This window comes from Brachyhypopomus gauderio, chromosome 5 (assembly GCF_052324685.1).
Source record: "Brachyhypopomus gauderio isolate BG-103 chromosome 5, BGAUD_0.2, whole genome shotgun sequence".
Taxonomy (NCBI): Eukaryota; Metazoa; Chordata; class Actinopteri; order Gymnotiformes; family Hypopomidae; genus Brachyhypopomus; species Brachyhypopomus gauderio.
In genome coordinates, this window is record NC_135215.1 from 2,784,346 (window position 1) to 2,802,120 (window position 17,775).

General features: G+C 46.4%; 1 protein-coding gene across 3 annotated transcripts in view; it reads left to right on the top strand.

Moving 5' to 3' along the window:
• Positions 1–17,775, top strand: part of dgki (diacylglycerol kinase, iota) — a 43,415-nt gene that overhangs the window by 15,957 nt on the left and 9,683 nt on the right. For 2 of the 3 annotated variants that reach the window (XM_077004876.1, XM_077004874.1), the window contains exons 2-16: positions 5,635–5,743; positions 6,697–6,792; positions 7,468–7,542; positions 8,097–8,153; positions 8,668–8,733; positions 13,035–13,103; positions 13,198–13,314; positions 14,331–14,405; positions 14,632–14,727; positions 14,893–14,975; positions 15,707–15,767; positions 15,913–16,026; positions 17,272–17,397; positions 17,527–17,605; positions 17,694–17,749. In XM_077004876.1, coding sequence (XP_076860991.1) covers positions 5,635–5,743; positions 6,697–6,792; positions 7,468–7,542; positions 8,097–8,153; positions 8,668–8,733; positions 13,035–13,103; positions 13,198–13,314; positions 14,331–14,405; positions 14,632–14,727; positions 14,893–14,975; positions 15,707–15,767; positions 15,913–16,026; positions 17,272–17,397; positions 17,527–17,605; positions 17,694–17,749 — 1,279 coding nt within the window. The remainder of the gene's footprint in view (positions 1–5,634; positions 5,744–6,696; positions 6,793–7,467; positions 7,543–8,096; positions 8,154–8,667; positions 8,734–13,034; positions 13,104–13,197; positions 13,315–14,330; positions 14,406–14,631; positions 14,728–14,892; positions 14,976–15,706; positions 15,768–15,912; positions 16,027–17,271; positions 17,398–17,526; positions 17,606–17,693; positions 17,750–17,775) is intronic. The other variant, XM_077004875.1, reaches the window with a different exon arrangement.

Consider the following 17,775-nt stretch of genomic DNA (forward strand, 5'->3'; position numbering starts at 1 on the left):
GGCTCTGTTACATTGTCTTGCAAGAGGTCAAGTGGGACCCATAATGAATCTTAAAATAGCTTCAGTGCTAGACGAGGCCTGACCCTGTGGTGTACCTTTCATTGAGTGACGTAGTGTTGATGGTGTTGAGAGATTCTTACAGAGCTCTGGTAACGGTCCTTACCGGACACCCACCCTCACCGGACACCCACCCGCACCCTCACGCTCTTGCGTGGCTGGTATCAGGTGTCTTCTACCTGCGAGACCAATTCACTTCTACCTGCACGATCTCTGTTTGATAGGAAGTGTGTGTGTGTGGGCCAGACACACGCAGAGTCGAGTTGCTAGCCGTGCTAGGAGTCAGTCTGTGTGGCACTGCAGGGATAGGGCTGCCCCCCCCCCCCCCACCCAGTCTTTTGTTGGTGCTCGATATGGCTGTGGCATCCATCCGTGGAACAGGTGGAGGACGCACAGCAAGGAGCAGTGCTGGGGGGGCCAGTGGGGGAGGGGAGGCCCCAGTCTGCGGGAAGTTCGGTTCCCAGTGTAGAGCGGGAGAAGCAGGAAGGACCCGTGTATGCAGCCCCTACAGACCAGCGCAGACCCCCAGGTGAGTCACAGCAGTTCCGGCAGGTCAGTGTAGACCGCCTGCTTAACCAATTCTAGTTAGGAGTTGCTTGACGAACCTGAGCTCATGTAGGCCTTGGTGTTCCATGGTGTTCCCCAACGTCGCTGCTGAGACGGCAGGCTGTGGTGGGAGAAATGTAGAGGATGAGATCAAATCCCGCCAGGGCGCTCGGCTTAAAAGAGCAGGGCGGGTTCCCGGCCCACGCCGAAGCACGCACCCTAATTGGCTGAGACAATGGGAACGAGGATGGAGATTAGCATACTGACAGCACCGTGGCCTTAAACGCATCGCCGGGGCAGCACGGGGTCGAGGCGTTGCTACGGCAACGCAGGAGGGGTGACATTACCGGAAGGTGTGGTGGGAGACGGAGGCAGAGCGGCGGTTGAGGACAATAGCGAACAAATCGAAGACGTAGCTACACGCGCTGGCATAGCTACGCGCAACTTTCGCTCTCTCACTGTTTTCTCAGTCCTCTTCCTCCTCTTCCTCCTCATCTCTTATCTCGTCTGTAAGAGCATCCCCTTGAGCTTCAGTTGGCTGCGGATGAACGTCACACACACACACACACACACACACACACACACACACACACACACACACACACACACACACACACACACACACACACACACACACACATTCTTATTGTAATATCCATCTGGAAAGCCAGACCACTGTCACTCCTAATGGTACTGGAACTAATTTTGTTTTAAAGAGCCCTTGCTGATTGCTCTTTCGTTCTCTCTCTCTCTCTCCTTCTCTCCCTTCATTTATCTCAACCTCTCCCTCCTGCTCTTTCTTTCCATCTCTCCCATTATGACTCTCTCTCTCTCTCTCTTTCTCTCCCTCTCTGCCTCCATTTATCTCACCCTCTCCCTCCTGCTCTTTCTCTCCATCTCTCCCATTATGACTATCTCTCTTTCTCTCTCTCTCTCGCTCCCTCTTTCCCTCCCCACCCATCTACAGTTGCTTTCCATTTGCCCTGCTGCCTGGCACGTGGTTGATTGATTTTCGGGGAACTGTGGCCCTGTATCATGAACTAAACTCAAACATGACTCATGCTTTAAGTCTCTTGGAGCAGCTGTCTCCACTAAAGTATGTGAGCTGGGGATGTGGTCCTCATTTCAGGGGTTTATGATTGTCATGAATGAAATAAGTACCCACCCCTTACCTTACATACACACATCCACACATCCCACATACGCATATCCCTTACCACTTAGGTTAGTGTAATTCTGACCTTTCAACCCAGGAATACACTCAGAAGCATGTGTGATGTAGGTTGGTGTGTGTGTGTGTGTGTGTGTGTGTGTGTGTGTGCGTGTGTGTGTGTGTGTCAGAAGTGGGTAGAAGCACACTCCATTACATTCAGTTATTGAAGAACTTTTTGGAAAAATTGTACTTTTAAGAATTGTTTTAAAAGGGTACTTCATGCTCTCGAGTACATTTACAACGTCAAAATTGTACTTTACTGTACTTTAATAACTTTTCTCAGTTATTTTCATCTATATCCATCACTTATAATTTTAAAACCATTTCAGCATTTTGTACATTTCACCAAAACATGGGGTGTCAAGTGTGGGTACTGAAAGCCCTAAAGATGTCCGCTGTGTGCCACAGCAAAGCTTCATTTAAACTGGGTAACAATCGACATGGCAGACTGCAGACAGGCAACATCTCTTTACATCTGTGATGCTTGTGATGCTTAGATATCAAGAACCTTATCAAAAACCTTAACAAAAGCTTTATCAACACTATGTAACTTAAAATAACACATGAGCTAAGTTGGACAAAGGTGAGTGAAAGGTGAGGGCAAAGGTGAAAACAGCATACTGGCTGTGTCCATCTTTTGTGTTTCTGCATGCTGGATTTCTCTATTGCAGATTGTCCCCCCCCCCCCCCCCCCCCCCCCACCAACAGTGTATTTCCAGTGGATTTCGATTATACTCACATATCAATATGTATAGTTGCCTATGGAAAATCATAGTGGAAGTCTCCACGTTGGCAGCCTGTTGATGGTCACTGAAGAGGGGTGTTCCTGATGTGTTACTCCCATACAAGATTATACATATTTTAAGTGTAATAATGGCCTTATTTATAAATTCAAATTATGGAAATGTGATACTTTAAATGTATTTAAAAAGTAATTTTAATTAATATTAATTTAATATTTTCTGACTTGTTCTTAGTAATTAAGGTAATTAATTTACTTAATTAAAAAAGTTGTTAATTAAATGATTACTTCTACATGTGTAATAATTATTTTAAAGTACCAATACCTTTACTAAACTAAAGTTTTTGGTTACTCTAACCACCTCCGATGTGTGTGTATATGTGTGTCTATCTGCGTGTGTGTGTGTGTGTGTGTGTGGGAGGGACATATATTTAGCTCTTTGTGGGGACCAATAGTCACCATAATGATAGAAAAACACGAACATGTGGGTGTGTACATACCATGGCTTGCTTTATTAGTTTAAAAGGGTGTTATCTTTGTAAGACTCAACATCCATAACCCCCCTTTTGCATGTGTTTGGATGTGTAGGTGTGTGTATGTGTGTAGGATAAAAATGTCTAGTGTGTCATTGTCATGGGGAATCAAGTTGGGTCGCGATTGGCGTGCAGGTAGTTTGCAGTGTTGCTCGTCTCCCGAGTTTTCTTCTGGAAGTGAGATGCAAAGCCGCAACACATGGTAGACTTCAAAGGCAAAGAGATCATTGCCAAAAACAGGACATTACAGTCAATGGCTTGGACATTCTTTGGCTGTTACGGTTCAGATGAAATGCTGGTGGTTCTTGGAAGAACTTGTGAAAACCAAATGCCTAACTGCACAAAAATGGCTTGTAGGTCTTTTTTTTATATGCTGAAACGTCTCTTTCGTTCATGCAGAATTAGTATGTGTATGCCTGATGTTTTTGGGAAGCCCAAACTCTTGTCAGCTTCCGATGTTATTCTGAACACTCCACTTGCAGCAGTTTCCCCAAATCTGAATGCTTGGATTAAACTGTATTTGAGTTGCAGTTTTGCATCTGTGATTTTTAGTCTTTCAAAAATAAAAATTCTTGTTTTCAGACTCTATTAAGTGCATTCTTAAAAGCCATCCTGAGTTTCTCATAGGTCAGATTATTTCTGGACTTAGGCTACAGCGCTCTGTCTGTCTGGGGGGATGGGGGTTTGTGGATACATGGGCTCTCACAATGATTTGTTATCGTCACGATGGCATTTTTCCAGCATGCCTGTCAGCCCCTGTGCTGCTATTTTTAGTTCAGAGACTGAAGGTACATGTGTGTGTGTGTGTGTGTGTGTGTGTGTTTAACAGAGGCCCTGGCTCACTTTACCAGCAGGCCTGTAACCTGACTCTCCTCTGTTCTCCTGGAGTGGGCTAATTTTAGTGCAGGAGGTGAACCTTTCAGCGGGGAGTATGGTGTCATGCTTGCTGCCCCCACCCTCCATTTCCCTTCTTACCCTGACCCCACCCCCTCTTAACCTGACCCCTCCCACCACTGTGCCTCTAGGGGTTAAGGGTGCAGAGAGACGGTGCACTCTGGGTAACCGGCCACATATTCTCTGTATGAAACCGCTCCAGAAACCAGATGTTTCAGATCACTTAAATACACGCAGGTTCTCTCCACATTGTGTGTAATAAAATATAACATAATACTTTGAAAATAAATTGTGTGTACTTAAAAAATGTCTTCGTACTGACGTAGAGACTTATTTAGCGATTGTGTGTTGTAGCAATTGTGTGTTAGATGGATATACACTTGATTTTTGTCTTGATTTATATGTGAGGTGATGGAATTGCTTTAATTAAAATGATTTCTACATTCTAGAAATTAAAATGTTGTTGTATATGTTTGTTTAGTTTCTACATTTTTTTCTTCATTATGCTTTTTTGATTATTATGGCTCTGAAGGGCCACCATGAAATCACTCAGTATTGGCTAGAAAAATGTTACAGTATTGTAAAGGAAGATTTTTGTAACAAAGTTATGGTGGTGATGCATAAAATGGAAAATTGATATTTATTATGGGGAGACAGGCAGTAATACATATGTGTTCTTGCATACCCAGCAAACAGGCCATGCATGTATAATTACTGTATTATGGGATTTATAATGTCAAGCACATATAGATTTAAAATCACAAGAATTTCTTAGAATTGGATGAATTTACAGATACACATTCTAAGATAAAAGCACATAAACAAAGTTCATTATTTGCGCAAGGCTGATTCAAACACATGGTCATATTAAAAAGTAATTTTAGTTGGGCTACTGATTTTGTCCATGCTGAGGAGCCTTGTGTGTTTTTTGTGTTCTTTTGGGAAGAGTGTGTTTGGACCTTGGTGGGAAAATGCCAGCTCCGGTGATGATTAGAGAAAGACAGAAAGCAGTGATCACATGATGCTGACTCATTCGGACTCCTGGCTGTGAGACCCACAGACACGCACACACACACGCACGCACACACGCACACACGCACACACGCACACACGCACACACGCATTGACCCAGAGCAGAAACAGTGCTGCTCGTGTCTGCTGTTCAATACCATATGAGGTAGAGTGACTCTCACACGCAGGGCCTGATGGGAGTTTTCTGGCCACGCAGGCTGGTCAACAGATTGGTGTGGATCTCTTTGTTTTTGGCAGAACCCGGAGGTCTTCCTCTGTGTGTGTGTTTGTAAGTGTGTGTGTGTGTGTGTGTGTGTGTCCTCATTTTAAGAAGGTTCACACTTTTGCCTATCCATTTATCAACAATATCAGGGGGGCTTTGTGCATGAGATGCTGTACCCGCCTCCTTTGAGACATCCTCACTCTAGAAAGTTCACACGTTTACTCCTTCGTTTTGCACCATTTTTGAAGGTGCGTGCTCACACTCCCTCCAGCCCCCTGTCTGAAAAAGTGTCCCCATTCCGTGCGACATGCACCCGCCGTTCGGAGAGCCCTAACAACAACCCCCCACCCGCTCCAAGACCATCCATGATGCCGAGGTCTAAATCGCTTCTTCTCGTTGCTTGTGTGTGCCGCAGGAAAGCCATCTCACGCTCGGGCCTCCAGCACCTGGCTCCCGCCCAGAACCCCTTCCCTGCCGTCACCAACGGACCGGCCAAGGATCTGCGTGCCACCGTCGACTGGAGCGTGAGTCACACCCTCCGCCTGCCCACAAAGCCCCTCCCTCCCCATCACCTCCGGCTCAGCTCCAGGCCAAGCGGGTCCGCCCCCTCTTTTGGCGGGGATGTGTTGGTTTGCTTCTCTCTCTCTTTTTTGCCTCTGCTTGGCCTTGGCTGACTCAAAAGACTTGAAAGACATTGACCAAGTTGAGATTTTGTAGATAGAGGCGATGGAAGAGTGGTGGATGTGGGTGGATGAGTGTGTGGTGGATGTCTGCGCGTGCTTAGGGGGAGATCAGAATTTTAATTGAGAGGAGAGTCTCATTAATGCAGGTGGGATGTACGGAGAGGGCGGGGCACATACAGGAGGGGGAGGAAACCTCCCATGATCACTCCCCCCCCACAATTTCCCAATATGATCAGAGTCGCCGTCAAATTAATGTTTTTGTGTGCGTGTGTGTGCATGCATGTATTCAATAAGTCCTCAGTGCTGAAGTAACTGAATAATCTATATCCTGCTGGATCTAAATGAACACTGCATTAATTTAATACTGCAGGTATTAATAAGCATTTGAGAATGCATTCCCCTGTGTGGGTGTATGCGTGTCCGCTGTGGGAGTTTTGAGCTGGTTCTCTGCACATACAGTTTTCAGAGAGAATTCAGTGAAAAAAAAACCCCCACATTTCATAGGACTCCACATGGATGTGTGGGAGATGTTTTTAATCGTATGCATTATCTGTTCACAAGTAGCCCATTATCACTGACTCTGTTTAGACAGCTGCCAATAGGGTTCAGCTCAGTTGCTCAACGTGACTTTATGCTGCTTATACTTAAAAGAAAATAAACACCCCAGAAAATATCTGAATTTGACCAAGCTTTAAATCTTTGCAGGGTTTATTATAACCAGTACATGACTTGTGTCTTAACACAGGACGTTGGCTATTGTTACTGCAAAGTTCAGAAGTGTCTGTTTGGTTTAGGAGAACGCAGTGAACGGTGAGCACCTGTGGCTGGAGACCAACTGCTCGGGCGAGCTGTGCTACCTGGGCGAGGAGACGTGCGTGGTGAAGATTGCAGTGAGTAGACCACACAAACGCCAACCTTCAGAGAAGTCCACCAACCTGCAGGCTGATAACCTCGGAGTACTGGCCAATAGAATTTCCAAGTGGAGAGATGTGGAAACAATGTTGCATGTTTTTTTACACGATTTAAACATTGTAATATCAAGCGCATTGCTCTGCGATATGGACTAAAGTCGTTTACGAAACCAAAAACCAGGTCAAATGGTTGAGAAGTCTGATAAAATGGCAGTATGTGTCCAGAGGGGGACCCAGCAGTGGAATTAGTGTACTTGGCCAATGGCACCTTTCCTGAGGTAACAGGTACATCCGGAGCACCAAGAGAAGGCTATTAGTCTGCCGTGGACAAAGGCAGGCCGGTGAAAGGCAGGCCTGAAGCACCTCGCGTTTGCGTCGGCTTTTGTCAGAACCAGCTGTGCCACTCTGATGTTTGAAAAGACTCTTTTAGTATTACCCCAGGCAACGTCGGCAAATCTTTCGCCTGTAAAGAAACAGGCAAGTAAGGAAAGAGCGTTTCGTAGAAAAATAGATATTATGGATGAAGGTCCCAATACCAGGAAGCAGACCGTGGTAAAAACAAGTGCTTGTTGCTCTATTGTAAGTAAAGTATGCGTGTATTTTTCTCCTTTTCCTCGTCCTGCCCTGTGTCACGTGCTGTTTTGTTCCTTTAAGAAGTCGGCCCCCCGGAGGAAATGCGCTGCGTGTAAGATCGTTGTCCACACGGCGTGCATCGAACAGCTGGACAAGGTAGATATATACACTGGCACACTGCTAAGGCCTGGTCATGCAAATACCTCGCGGTGCACAACACACCCGTATCAGATCCAGTACTATTCCCTTTTTCATAAAAGGCAACATTCGTTTTTTTGTTAAGATCTTGCTGTAAAAACTCAAAAGGTGGTAACCTCTCCCTCACATTGCCTTTGATTCTCCCTCTCACTGCCTTCATTTCTCCTTCTCACTGCCTTCATTTCTCACTCACTGCCTTCATTTCTCCTTCACACTGCTTTCGTTTCTCCTTCCCACTGCCGTTGTTTCACTCTCATTGACTTCATTTCTCTTGTTTCTCCTTCTCATCGTCTTAATTTCTCCTTCTCATTGCCTTAATTTCTCCTTCTCATCGTCTTAATTTCTCCTTCTCATTGCCTTAATTTCTCCTTCTCATTGCCTTAATTTCTCCTTCTCATCGTCTTAATTTCTCCTTCTCATTGCCTTAATTTCTCCTTCTCATTGCCTTAATTTCTCCTTCTCGTTGCCTTTGTTTCCTACTTACTGCCTTTCTTGTTTTCTTTTGCGTGTAGATCAACTTCCGATGTAAGCCCACCTTCAAAGAGGGTGGCTCCCGCTGTCTCAGAGACGTGAGTGTGACACTGCTTTCAACAAACAGCATGTACAGTAGCATGTAATGTACTGTGCAACATAATATAATAAAATACACTACAACACTACAGAAAACAACACTAATGATGTTAATAAATCCTGTGGATGTGAATGTCCTGCTAGGTATCATGGCCTATTACTGTATGGTGCCCTTTCGACTCAAACACCTACATTTGCCCACTTATGGAATAGGCAATAGAGCTTCTCCCTCAGCATAACTGAATCTGTGTGGAATCACTCAGAGAAAAGAACCAACATACAGCCTAAGGCAAAGGAATAAGCTGGGAGGAGGTTACCATGTGGCCTCTTAATGTTGTTTAGGCAAATAAATCCTTACTGTCCTGGTCAATAGCTATGAACATCATTTTCTTCTTCTACCCAGTATGCATGCTCTGACATACTCCAGTGCCATGCTGTAGTGTACTCTGACACAACAATGGCTGTTTGGAGGACGCTGTGTGACCCACTGTCTCTCTGTGTATGGGACAACAGAATGTATTAAGACACCACTGGGTCCACCGAAGACGACAAGAGGGAAAATGCCGTCAGTGTGGGAAGGTAGGGTACACTCTGTGAGCACTAGGTGCTTGATAAACACCCTCAACACCAGAGACACTCTCAACACCAGAGACACTCTCAACACCAGAGACACTCTCAACATCAGAGACACTCTCAACACCAGAGACACTCTCAACACCAGAGACACCCTCAACACCAGAGACACTCTCAACACCAGAGACACTCTCAACACCAGAGACACTCTCAGCACCAGAGACACTCTCAACACCAGAGACACCCTCAACACCAGAGACACTCTCAACATCAGAGACACTCTCAACACCAGAGACACTCTCAACACCAGAGACACTCTCAACACCAGAGACACTCTCAACATCAGAAACAGCCTCAGCACCAGAGACACTCTCAACATCAGAGACACTCTCAACATCAGAGACACTCTCAACACCAGAGACACTCTCAACATCAGAGACACTCTCAACACCAGAGACACCCTCAACACCAGAGACACTCTCAACATCAGAGACACTCTCAACACCAGAGACACTCTCAACACCAGAGACACTCTCAACACCAGAGACACTCTCAACATCAGAAACAGCCTCAGCACCAGAGACACTCTCAACATCAGAGACACTCTCAACACCAGAGACACTCTCAACACCAGAAACACTCTCAACATCAGAGACACTCTCAACACCAGAGACACTCTCAACACCAGAGACACTCTCAACATCAGAGACACTCTCAACACCAGAGACACTCTCAACATCAGAGACACTCTCAACACCAGAGACACCCTCAACACCAGAGACACTCTCAACACCAGAGACACTCTCAACACCAGAGACACTCTCAACATCAGAGACACTCTCAACACCAGAGACACTCTCAACATCAGAGACACTCTCAACACCAGAGACACCCTCAACACCAGAGACACTCTCAACATCAGAGACACTCTCAACACCAGAGACACTCTCAACACCAGAGACACTCTCAACACCAGAGACACTCTCAACATCAGAAACAGCCTCAGCACCAGAGACACTCTCAACATCAGAGACACTCTCAACACCAGAGACACTCTCAACACCAGAAACACTCTCAACATCAGAGACACTCTCAACACCAGAGACACTCTCAACACCAGAGACACTCTCAACACCAGAGACACTCTCAACACCAGAAACACCCTCAACACCAGAGACACTCTCAACACCAGAGACACTCTCAACACCAGAGACACTCTCAACACCAGAGACACTCTCAACATCAGAAACACCCTCAACACCAGAGACACTCTCAACATCAGAGACACTCTCAACATCAGAGACACTCTCAACACCAGAAACAGCCTCAGCACCAGAGACACTCTCAACATCAGAAACACCCTCAACACCAGAGACACTCTCAACATCAGAGACACTCTCAACATCAGAAACACCCTCAACACCAGAGACACTCTCAACACCAGAGACACTCTCAACACCAGAAACAGCCTCAGCACCAGAGACACTCTCAACATCAGAAACACCCTCAACACCAGAGACACTCTCAACATCAGAAACAGCCTCAGCACCAGAGACACTCTCAACATCAGAGACACTCTCAACACCAGAAACAGCCTCAGCACCAGAGACACTCTCAACATCAGAGACACTCTCAACACCAGAAACAGCCTCAACACCAGAGACACTCTCAACATCAGAGACACTCTCAACACCAGAGACACTCTCAACATCAGAGACACTCTCAACACCAGAAACAGCCTCAGCACCAGAGACACTCTCAACATCAGAAACACCCTCAACACCAGAGACACTCTCAACACCAGAGACACTCTCAACATCAGAGACACTCTCAACACCAGAAACAGCCTCAGCACCAGAGACACTCTCAACATCAGAGACACTCTCAACATCAGAGACACTCTCAACATCAGAGACACTCTCAACACCAGAAACAGCCTCAGCACCAGAGACACTCTCAACATCAGAAACACCCTCAACACCAGAGACACTCTCAACATCAGAGACACTCTCAACATCAGAAACACCCTCAACACCAGAGACACTCTCAACACCAGAGACACTCTCAACACCAGAAACAGCCTCAGCACCAGAGACACTCTCAACATCAGAAACACCCTCAACACCAGAGACACTCTCAACATCAGAAACAGCCTCAGCACCAGAGACACTCTCAACATCAGAGACACTCTCAACACCAGAAACAGCCTCAGCACCAGAGACACTCTCAACATCAGAGACACTCTCAACACCAGAAACAGCCTCAACACCAGAGACACTCTCAACATCAGAGACACTCTCAACACCAGAGACACTCTCAACATCAGAGACACTCTCAACACCAGAAACAGCCTCAGCACCAGAGACACTCTCAACATCAGAAACACCCTCAACACCAGAGACACTCTCAACATCAGAGACACTCTCAACACCAGAAACAGCCTCAGCACCAGAGACACTCTCAGCACCAGAGACACTCTCAACACCAGACACTCTCAGCACCAGAAACATCCTTAACATCAGAAACACCCTCAACACCAGAGACACCCTCAATATCAGAAACACCCGCAACAATAGAGACATCCTCAACACCGGAAGCACCCTTGACACCAGAGACATCCTCAACACCAGACACCTTCAACCCCAGACACCCTCAACACCAAAGACAACCTCAACACCAGAAACACCCTTAACACCAGAAACACCCTCAACACCAAAAACACCCTCAACACCAGAAACATCCTTAACATCAGAAACACCCTCAACATCAGAGACATCCTCAATGTCAGCTTCATCAAGAGCTTAAATGTCTTCAGCATAAACACATTCAACTCCATCAACATCAACACCTAACACCATAAACACCATCAACAGAGGCAACTTATTCCACACAATAAAACTCATGTCTAGCATGAATGCTATGATCTTATCTCACACACTTAGTTTCATCCAACAGCAGCCAAAAAAAACCTCTATTGGAGTCGTATATACAATAAATACTACTACAAAATAAAAATCTATAGTGTAAAACTAGAATGTGCTATTTTTCTTATCAATCTACACCATATTGCACAAAAATGAAAAAAAAAAAACCCTGAAATTTCCCATTTACTTAAGTGCTCAGACCCTTCATTTAGTACTTGAAGTACCTGTTGCTGTAATGATAGACTCAGGTCTCCTTGGGAATGATCCCACAAGCTGGGCACTCCTAAGTGTTTGAGGTTTCTCCCCATTTTCTTGGCAGATTTATTCAAGTCCAGCCCTTTTCAGATCTCCAGAGCTGTGTTGTTGGCTTCAGGTCTCAACTCTGTCTGGGTCACTCCATAACGTTCACATGGTTTTCCCAAAGCCACTCTTGTGTTTTCTTGGTGGTATGCTTATGGAAATAAAAACATTTGCCCCAGCCTGAGATGTTGTGGGGTGCTTTGTAGCAAACTCAAGCAAGGCTCTAATGTGCCTTTTCAAGAGGAATTGCTACCATCCAGAATAGCAACTCTATCATAAAGGCTTTATTGGTGGAATGGTCTTCTGAGGGTTGCCTTTCTGTAGGGGTTTTCATTATTCACAGAGGAACTCTGGATCTCATTTATAGTGATCATTGGGTTCATTGTTACCCATTGGTACCCATCTGACAATTTCCCCCTAATTACTCAGTTTATCTAAGGGGGGGGGGGGGGGGGAGCAGATCTGGGAAGATTGATAGTTCCAAACATCTTCCATTTGAGAATAATGGTGGCTACCTTTAATGCTGCATAAATGTTATTCTTGTGTCTGGACACAATCCTGTCTCACAGATCTATGCAGAGCTCTGTGTATATCATGATTTGGTTTTCACTCTTTGAATTTCCTAATTATGTCCAGTCAATTCAGGGGAACGCACCAGAGATTAATTGCAATAATCATATCAAAGAGTCTGTATACTTATGTAATTTTTTATTTTATTTCCTTCAGGCTTTTATTTCAATAAATTTACAAAAATAATCCAAAATAATTTTTTGCGTAGTCATAATGGAGTATTATGTGTAAATTTCAAAATGTGAAAAACATCTTCCTTATGTACCATATGTGTTATAAGTTATAAGTATGTAGCAATAAACTTTCACAATATGAAAGGGATATTGAACATTTATAATTGTATGCAACATTTAAAAGCTCATTTTCTGATTTTCATAACCTTTCGCATACAAGTGTCAACTCCGTCAGCAGCTAAACTGCTGTCTTCAGATATCGAAAAATGTAAAATGTTTCGTCATTTTACACGTTGATTCTCAGGCCTAAACCCGTCTGCCCCTCTCCGTCTTCCTGCAGAGTTTCCAGCAGAAGTTCTTCCACAGTAAGGAGATCATCGCCATCAGCTGCTCATGGTGCAAGCAGGCAGTGAGTGCCATACCGGACGGACAGACAGGGGGTGCTGTTGCACGCGCAGCAGGGGAGTCCCACTAAGCTCTCTATCTGCTTCTTACTTCCTCAGTTCCACAACAAGGTGACCTGCTTCATGCTGCAGCAGATCGAGGAGCCGTGCTCGTTGGGCGCTCACGCCGGGGTCATCGTGCCCCCATCTTGGATCATCAAAGTCAAGAAGCCGCAGGTACGACACGGCGCGGGCTGTCCGCCCGTGACACGTTTGTGCGTGCGCACACCCTAGCTGCAGAGGTAATGGGAGGTTCTCGCTTGTTTCTTTACGTGGTCAGATTTGCTTATTGGAGGTGCTTGTGGGTGTGTTTTACCATCTATTGTTTCCACAGACTTAAAAGTAAGCACAAATGCGTGTGTGTGTTTGTGTCCATATCCTGTGGGGACTCTAATTCGGATTAGAGCTAACCCACATGGTCTCGTCTCCAATGGTCTCTCTCGTCCCCGTGGGCTTCAGTGTGCTGCTGTTTGATGCCACATGATCAGAATTGATCTGTACCAGTCTTTACCATTACATGCTCTCGCACAGCAATAAAAAAAGCCTTTTTACCTCACATCTTTTTATCTTTGTTTCATTGAAATCAGTAGAATTGATCAAAAACTCACTCATACCCTCTCAATGACATCCCAGTTGTGGCTTTGCTGGTGGGCGTTAGCATCACCCTTCCAGGCTCAGGGCTATGACTGGAGGATGTATGAGAGGGGTGGGGTAGTGTTTTGATGTGTGACATGCCACTGTCACTTGCAATTCAGGGGTTATTAGAAGGGAAGTGCCTTACAGGCAGGCAAGCAAACTCACTACACTGAATTATTCTCAGCTACAAACCACACGCTCCTTCAGTTGCGTGTACAGTAATGATGTCTGGGAGGAGGTGTTGACCAACAGCAAACATTGTTGTGGTTGTATGTTGTATGGGGATCAGATCGACTGTCGTTTGCAAAGGATTTTTTGGGATGGCACTTTAGTTATATAGTTTATGATATGGTTACATTCCCACTTGTGTTGCTTTCGTGATAGAGGTTCGGCTAATCGGGTATGACTGCGTTGGTTCATTATCTGACTGCAAAAACAGTTCTGCCCCAGATGTCCGTGTTACAGCCCCTGTCAGTGCCACTGGGTGTAGTTCTAGCCTAGCCGGAATTCGTTAACGCACTGTCAGACTTGAGTCCCGTCTCTCTCCTGTCCTTCAGAACTCATTTAAAAACTCCACTCGGAGGAAAAAACGGACTTCGTTCAAACGACGGGCCAGCAAAAAGGGCACAGATGTGAGTAGCCACTTACGTCTCTTTTCCGCCGACAGCCCTGTCCTAAAAAAAAACCTGGTGGAGCTTTAAAGGTTTTTATTTCTGTCCAAATACACTCTCCATAAGTTTCCCTTCCCCTAACTCCTACCCTTAGACATCGTTTCAAGCAACTTACAGCAGCTGTGTGTGTATATATATATGTGCATGCGCACGGGGGTGTTTGTATATAATGCGGGGCTCTCCACAGGAGTCAAAATGGCGTCCGTTCATGCTGAAGCCCCTGCCTTCGCCACTAATGAAGCCAGTGCTGGTGTTCGTGAACCCTAAGAGCGGGGGAAATCAGGTGGGAGAAGACATTTAACTTCCACACACTAATGAGGGTGGAGGAAGGATAGACGCTAGGGGTCCTGCCCCCTACACCTCTCTCATATTCTGTCCCTGTCTGTCTATGTTGTCTCTCTCTATCTCTTTCTTTTCTCTCTCTCTCTCTCTTTCTTCCCTCTTTCAGGGGACCAAGTTGCTACAGATGTTCATGTGGATTTTGAATCCTCGGCAAGTGTTCGATCTCTCCCAGGGAGGGCCCAGAGAAGCGTGAGTTTCTTTCTTTCTTTCTTTCTTTCTTTCTTTCTCTCTGCCTAAGATTTGCTCACACCCTCTTGCCTTTTTGTCACTTAACCCACCATTTCTGTTCTTAACACATTAATTAGGTGGCAGCTATATAACTGTGTGGTCTAGTTCTCCATTAGAGAGATCAGTGTTCCAGAAGCTTCTGTTCTTTGCTTCCTCGCCTCAGATCACACCACTTCCCTGCGTGGTTCTGCCTCTTAATTGAGCTGTTTGTCTCTGGGCACTGAGGCAGGCCCTGCTGTTTGTTCTGCACTGACAGAGGAGCTTAACGAAAGGAGACAGAGAGAAGGAGAAAGAGAGAGGGAGGAAGGAGGGCGAGAGAAAAAGAGAGAGAGATGGAGACAGACAGGCAGACTCACAGACGGACACAGAGGAAAGGGTAGAAATGCAGACAGACCCAGGCAGGGAGAGAGAGAGAGAGTGAGAGGGAGGGGAAGAGGGAGAGAGGGAGGGAGAGAGGGAGCAGGACCCAGCTGGATGCCTGCGGGGCTGGTGGTGCCTACTGCTGTGCTGGCCTGACAGGCCTGTGATTAAAGCCCCACTGCCCACACGCACATCTTTAGCTGGGCTCCGGCCAGGAACAGATTCCAGCACACTGTCTGGCCCGGGCGAGCTGTCCCTTGAGAGGATCTTCTCCGTACATTTAGTGGGATTTTCGGGCCTGTTGCTGATGTTAGACTCATTTTTTTCTCCAGGTTGGAACTGTACAGGAAAGTGCCGAACCTTCGCATCCTTGCGTGCGGAGGGGACGGGACGGTAAGTGCACGAGCACGGCTGCGTTTCCACGTCACAGCATGTAGAACACGTCGCCCCCTGGTGAGAGACGTGTGCCATGACATGTAGAACACGTCGCCTTCCTGTGAATACATACTATGCTGTGTTTGCGTGTCGGCGGCTACAGGTGGGCTGGATTCTCTCTGCTCTGGATGAACTTCAGATGAACCCACAGCCTCCCGTGGCTGTGCTTCCTCTTGGCACAGGAAATGACCTCGCCAGAACACTCAACTGGGGAGGAGTGAGTGTGTTTTTTTTTTTTGTGTGTGTTTGTTTTTTGTTTTGTTTTTTGTTTTCATGCAATGCCAGGTAGAAAGCATATTAAAGGCAGCCAAGGACGAAGCACAACACGTCTTCCTCCTGAGAGAGAGCACTCAGTCAGCACTATGGCTATGACTTCAGTCTCTTTCCATAGGCCTGTGGTGATTTTGTGTCAGAAGGACACCCATGCGCTACTATTAACACAAGGTAACGATTTGCCTCTAAGCTCCGCCCCTTTCAGGCACCTGTGTTTGCAGCCTTTGTCACGTCGAGGCTTTGAACAAGGGTGTCACTAATGCTAATTAGCATTCTTTATAATGAGCGTGGGGCTAAATATATTCCATTAAGCATTTCCCATGCCTGTGTAGAGACAGGCTGCTTCAAAGCAAACAGGAAGGGGTTTGGGAGGGAGTGGCCCTAGTGGGGGAGGGAGGGGCCTTAGCAGTGGAGGGAACGGGGAGGGAGGGGCCTGGGTCTCATGCAGAGCACAGAGACACAGGCAGGGGGTTAATAACTGTGATTACATTCACTAATACATGCAATGGTCCAGCCACATGGAAATTGCATTCGGCTGTTGTTTGAAAAGGAAGTGATGAACAAAACAATTACTGCTTCTTCATGTGTACTGGAAGTGGGATGTGGAGATGAACTGGAGGTGTAGGGTTCGTTTGTTTGACGGTTTGTCGAACACGTGACCCTGCAGCGTTCGCTGCTTACGTTTTCTCTGGCTTTGGCGCATTTATGAAGTAGGTTTGATTGCAAGGAGCTAAGTGTGGGCCCTCACAGAAGAAAAGCCCCCTATGATTTCATTCTTAAGCGTGCATTGTGGCTAGTGCCGACTGCAGGGGCTGAAAAGTACCAAGAGGTGACCTTGGCAAGCCTGTAGTCACTATCTCTTATTCTCCAGCGCACGTCCGTGTTACTAATATTATTGCCACAGTAATGGCAGTAAGCCGGTGCAGTCGTGTTCTTCTACATTAGAATAGATGCTGTGATCATCTCAATTGATGTACTCTGTCTATCCTTTGAGGCAAACGTTCAGGTGTGTCCCTGTAATGGCACGTAATGACGTTAAAGTAACACCACACCTAATTTTTTCTCCTTTGATTTCTCTTTTCCTCCCACTGTTGTTTCCCTCACTCTCTCTTCCTCTAACCCTCCCTCTCTCTCTCTCTCTCTCTCTCTCTCTCTCTCTCTCTCTCTCTCTCTCTCTCTCTCCGCCCAGGGCTACACAGATGAGCCGGTGTCTAAGGTTCTGTGTCATGTTGAGGATGGTACCGTGGTCCAGCTGGACCGCTGGAATCTACAGGTGGAGTGTTCTTCTGCTCAGCCGGAGGAGGGCACACAGAAGGTGAGGAGGGTCACTCGGAGGTCAGAGAGCCGACTCGTTTAGGAATCACACGCGTCCGTCAACGTCAACGCCGCTAAACGTAACGTCTGAATCACTGGCGCTTCCTCTTTTCCTCCTCTTTTCCTCCAGCTCCCCCTGAGTGTCTTCAATAACTACTTCAGCCTCGGCTTTGACGCCCATGTCACTCTGGAGTTCCACGAGTCCAGAGGTGAGGGGGGATTTTCGCACGTTTTTCACACTCTTTCCAGTCGTACGGCTCCACAGCTCAGTTCTCTGTCTCCCGTGTCACTGCGCAGAAGCCAACCCAGAGAAATTCAACAGCCGTTTTCGCAACAAGATGTTCTATGCAGGGGTGAGCAGAACTTCAGGCTGTCTGGG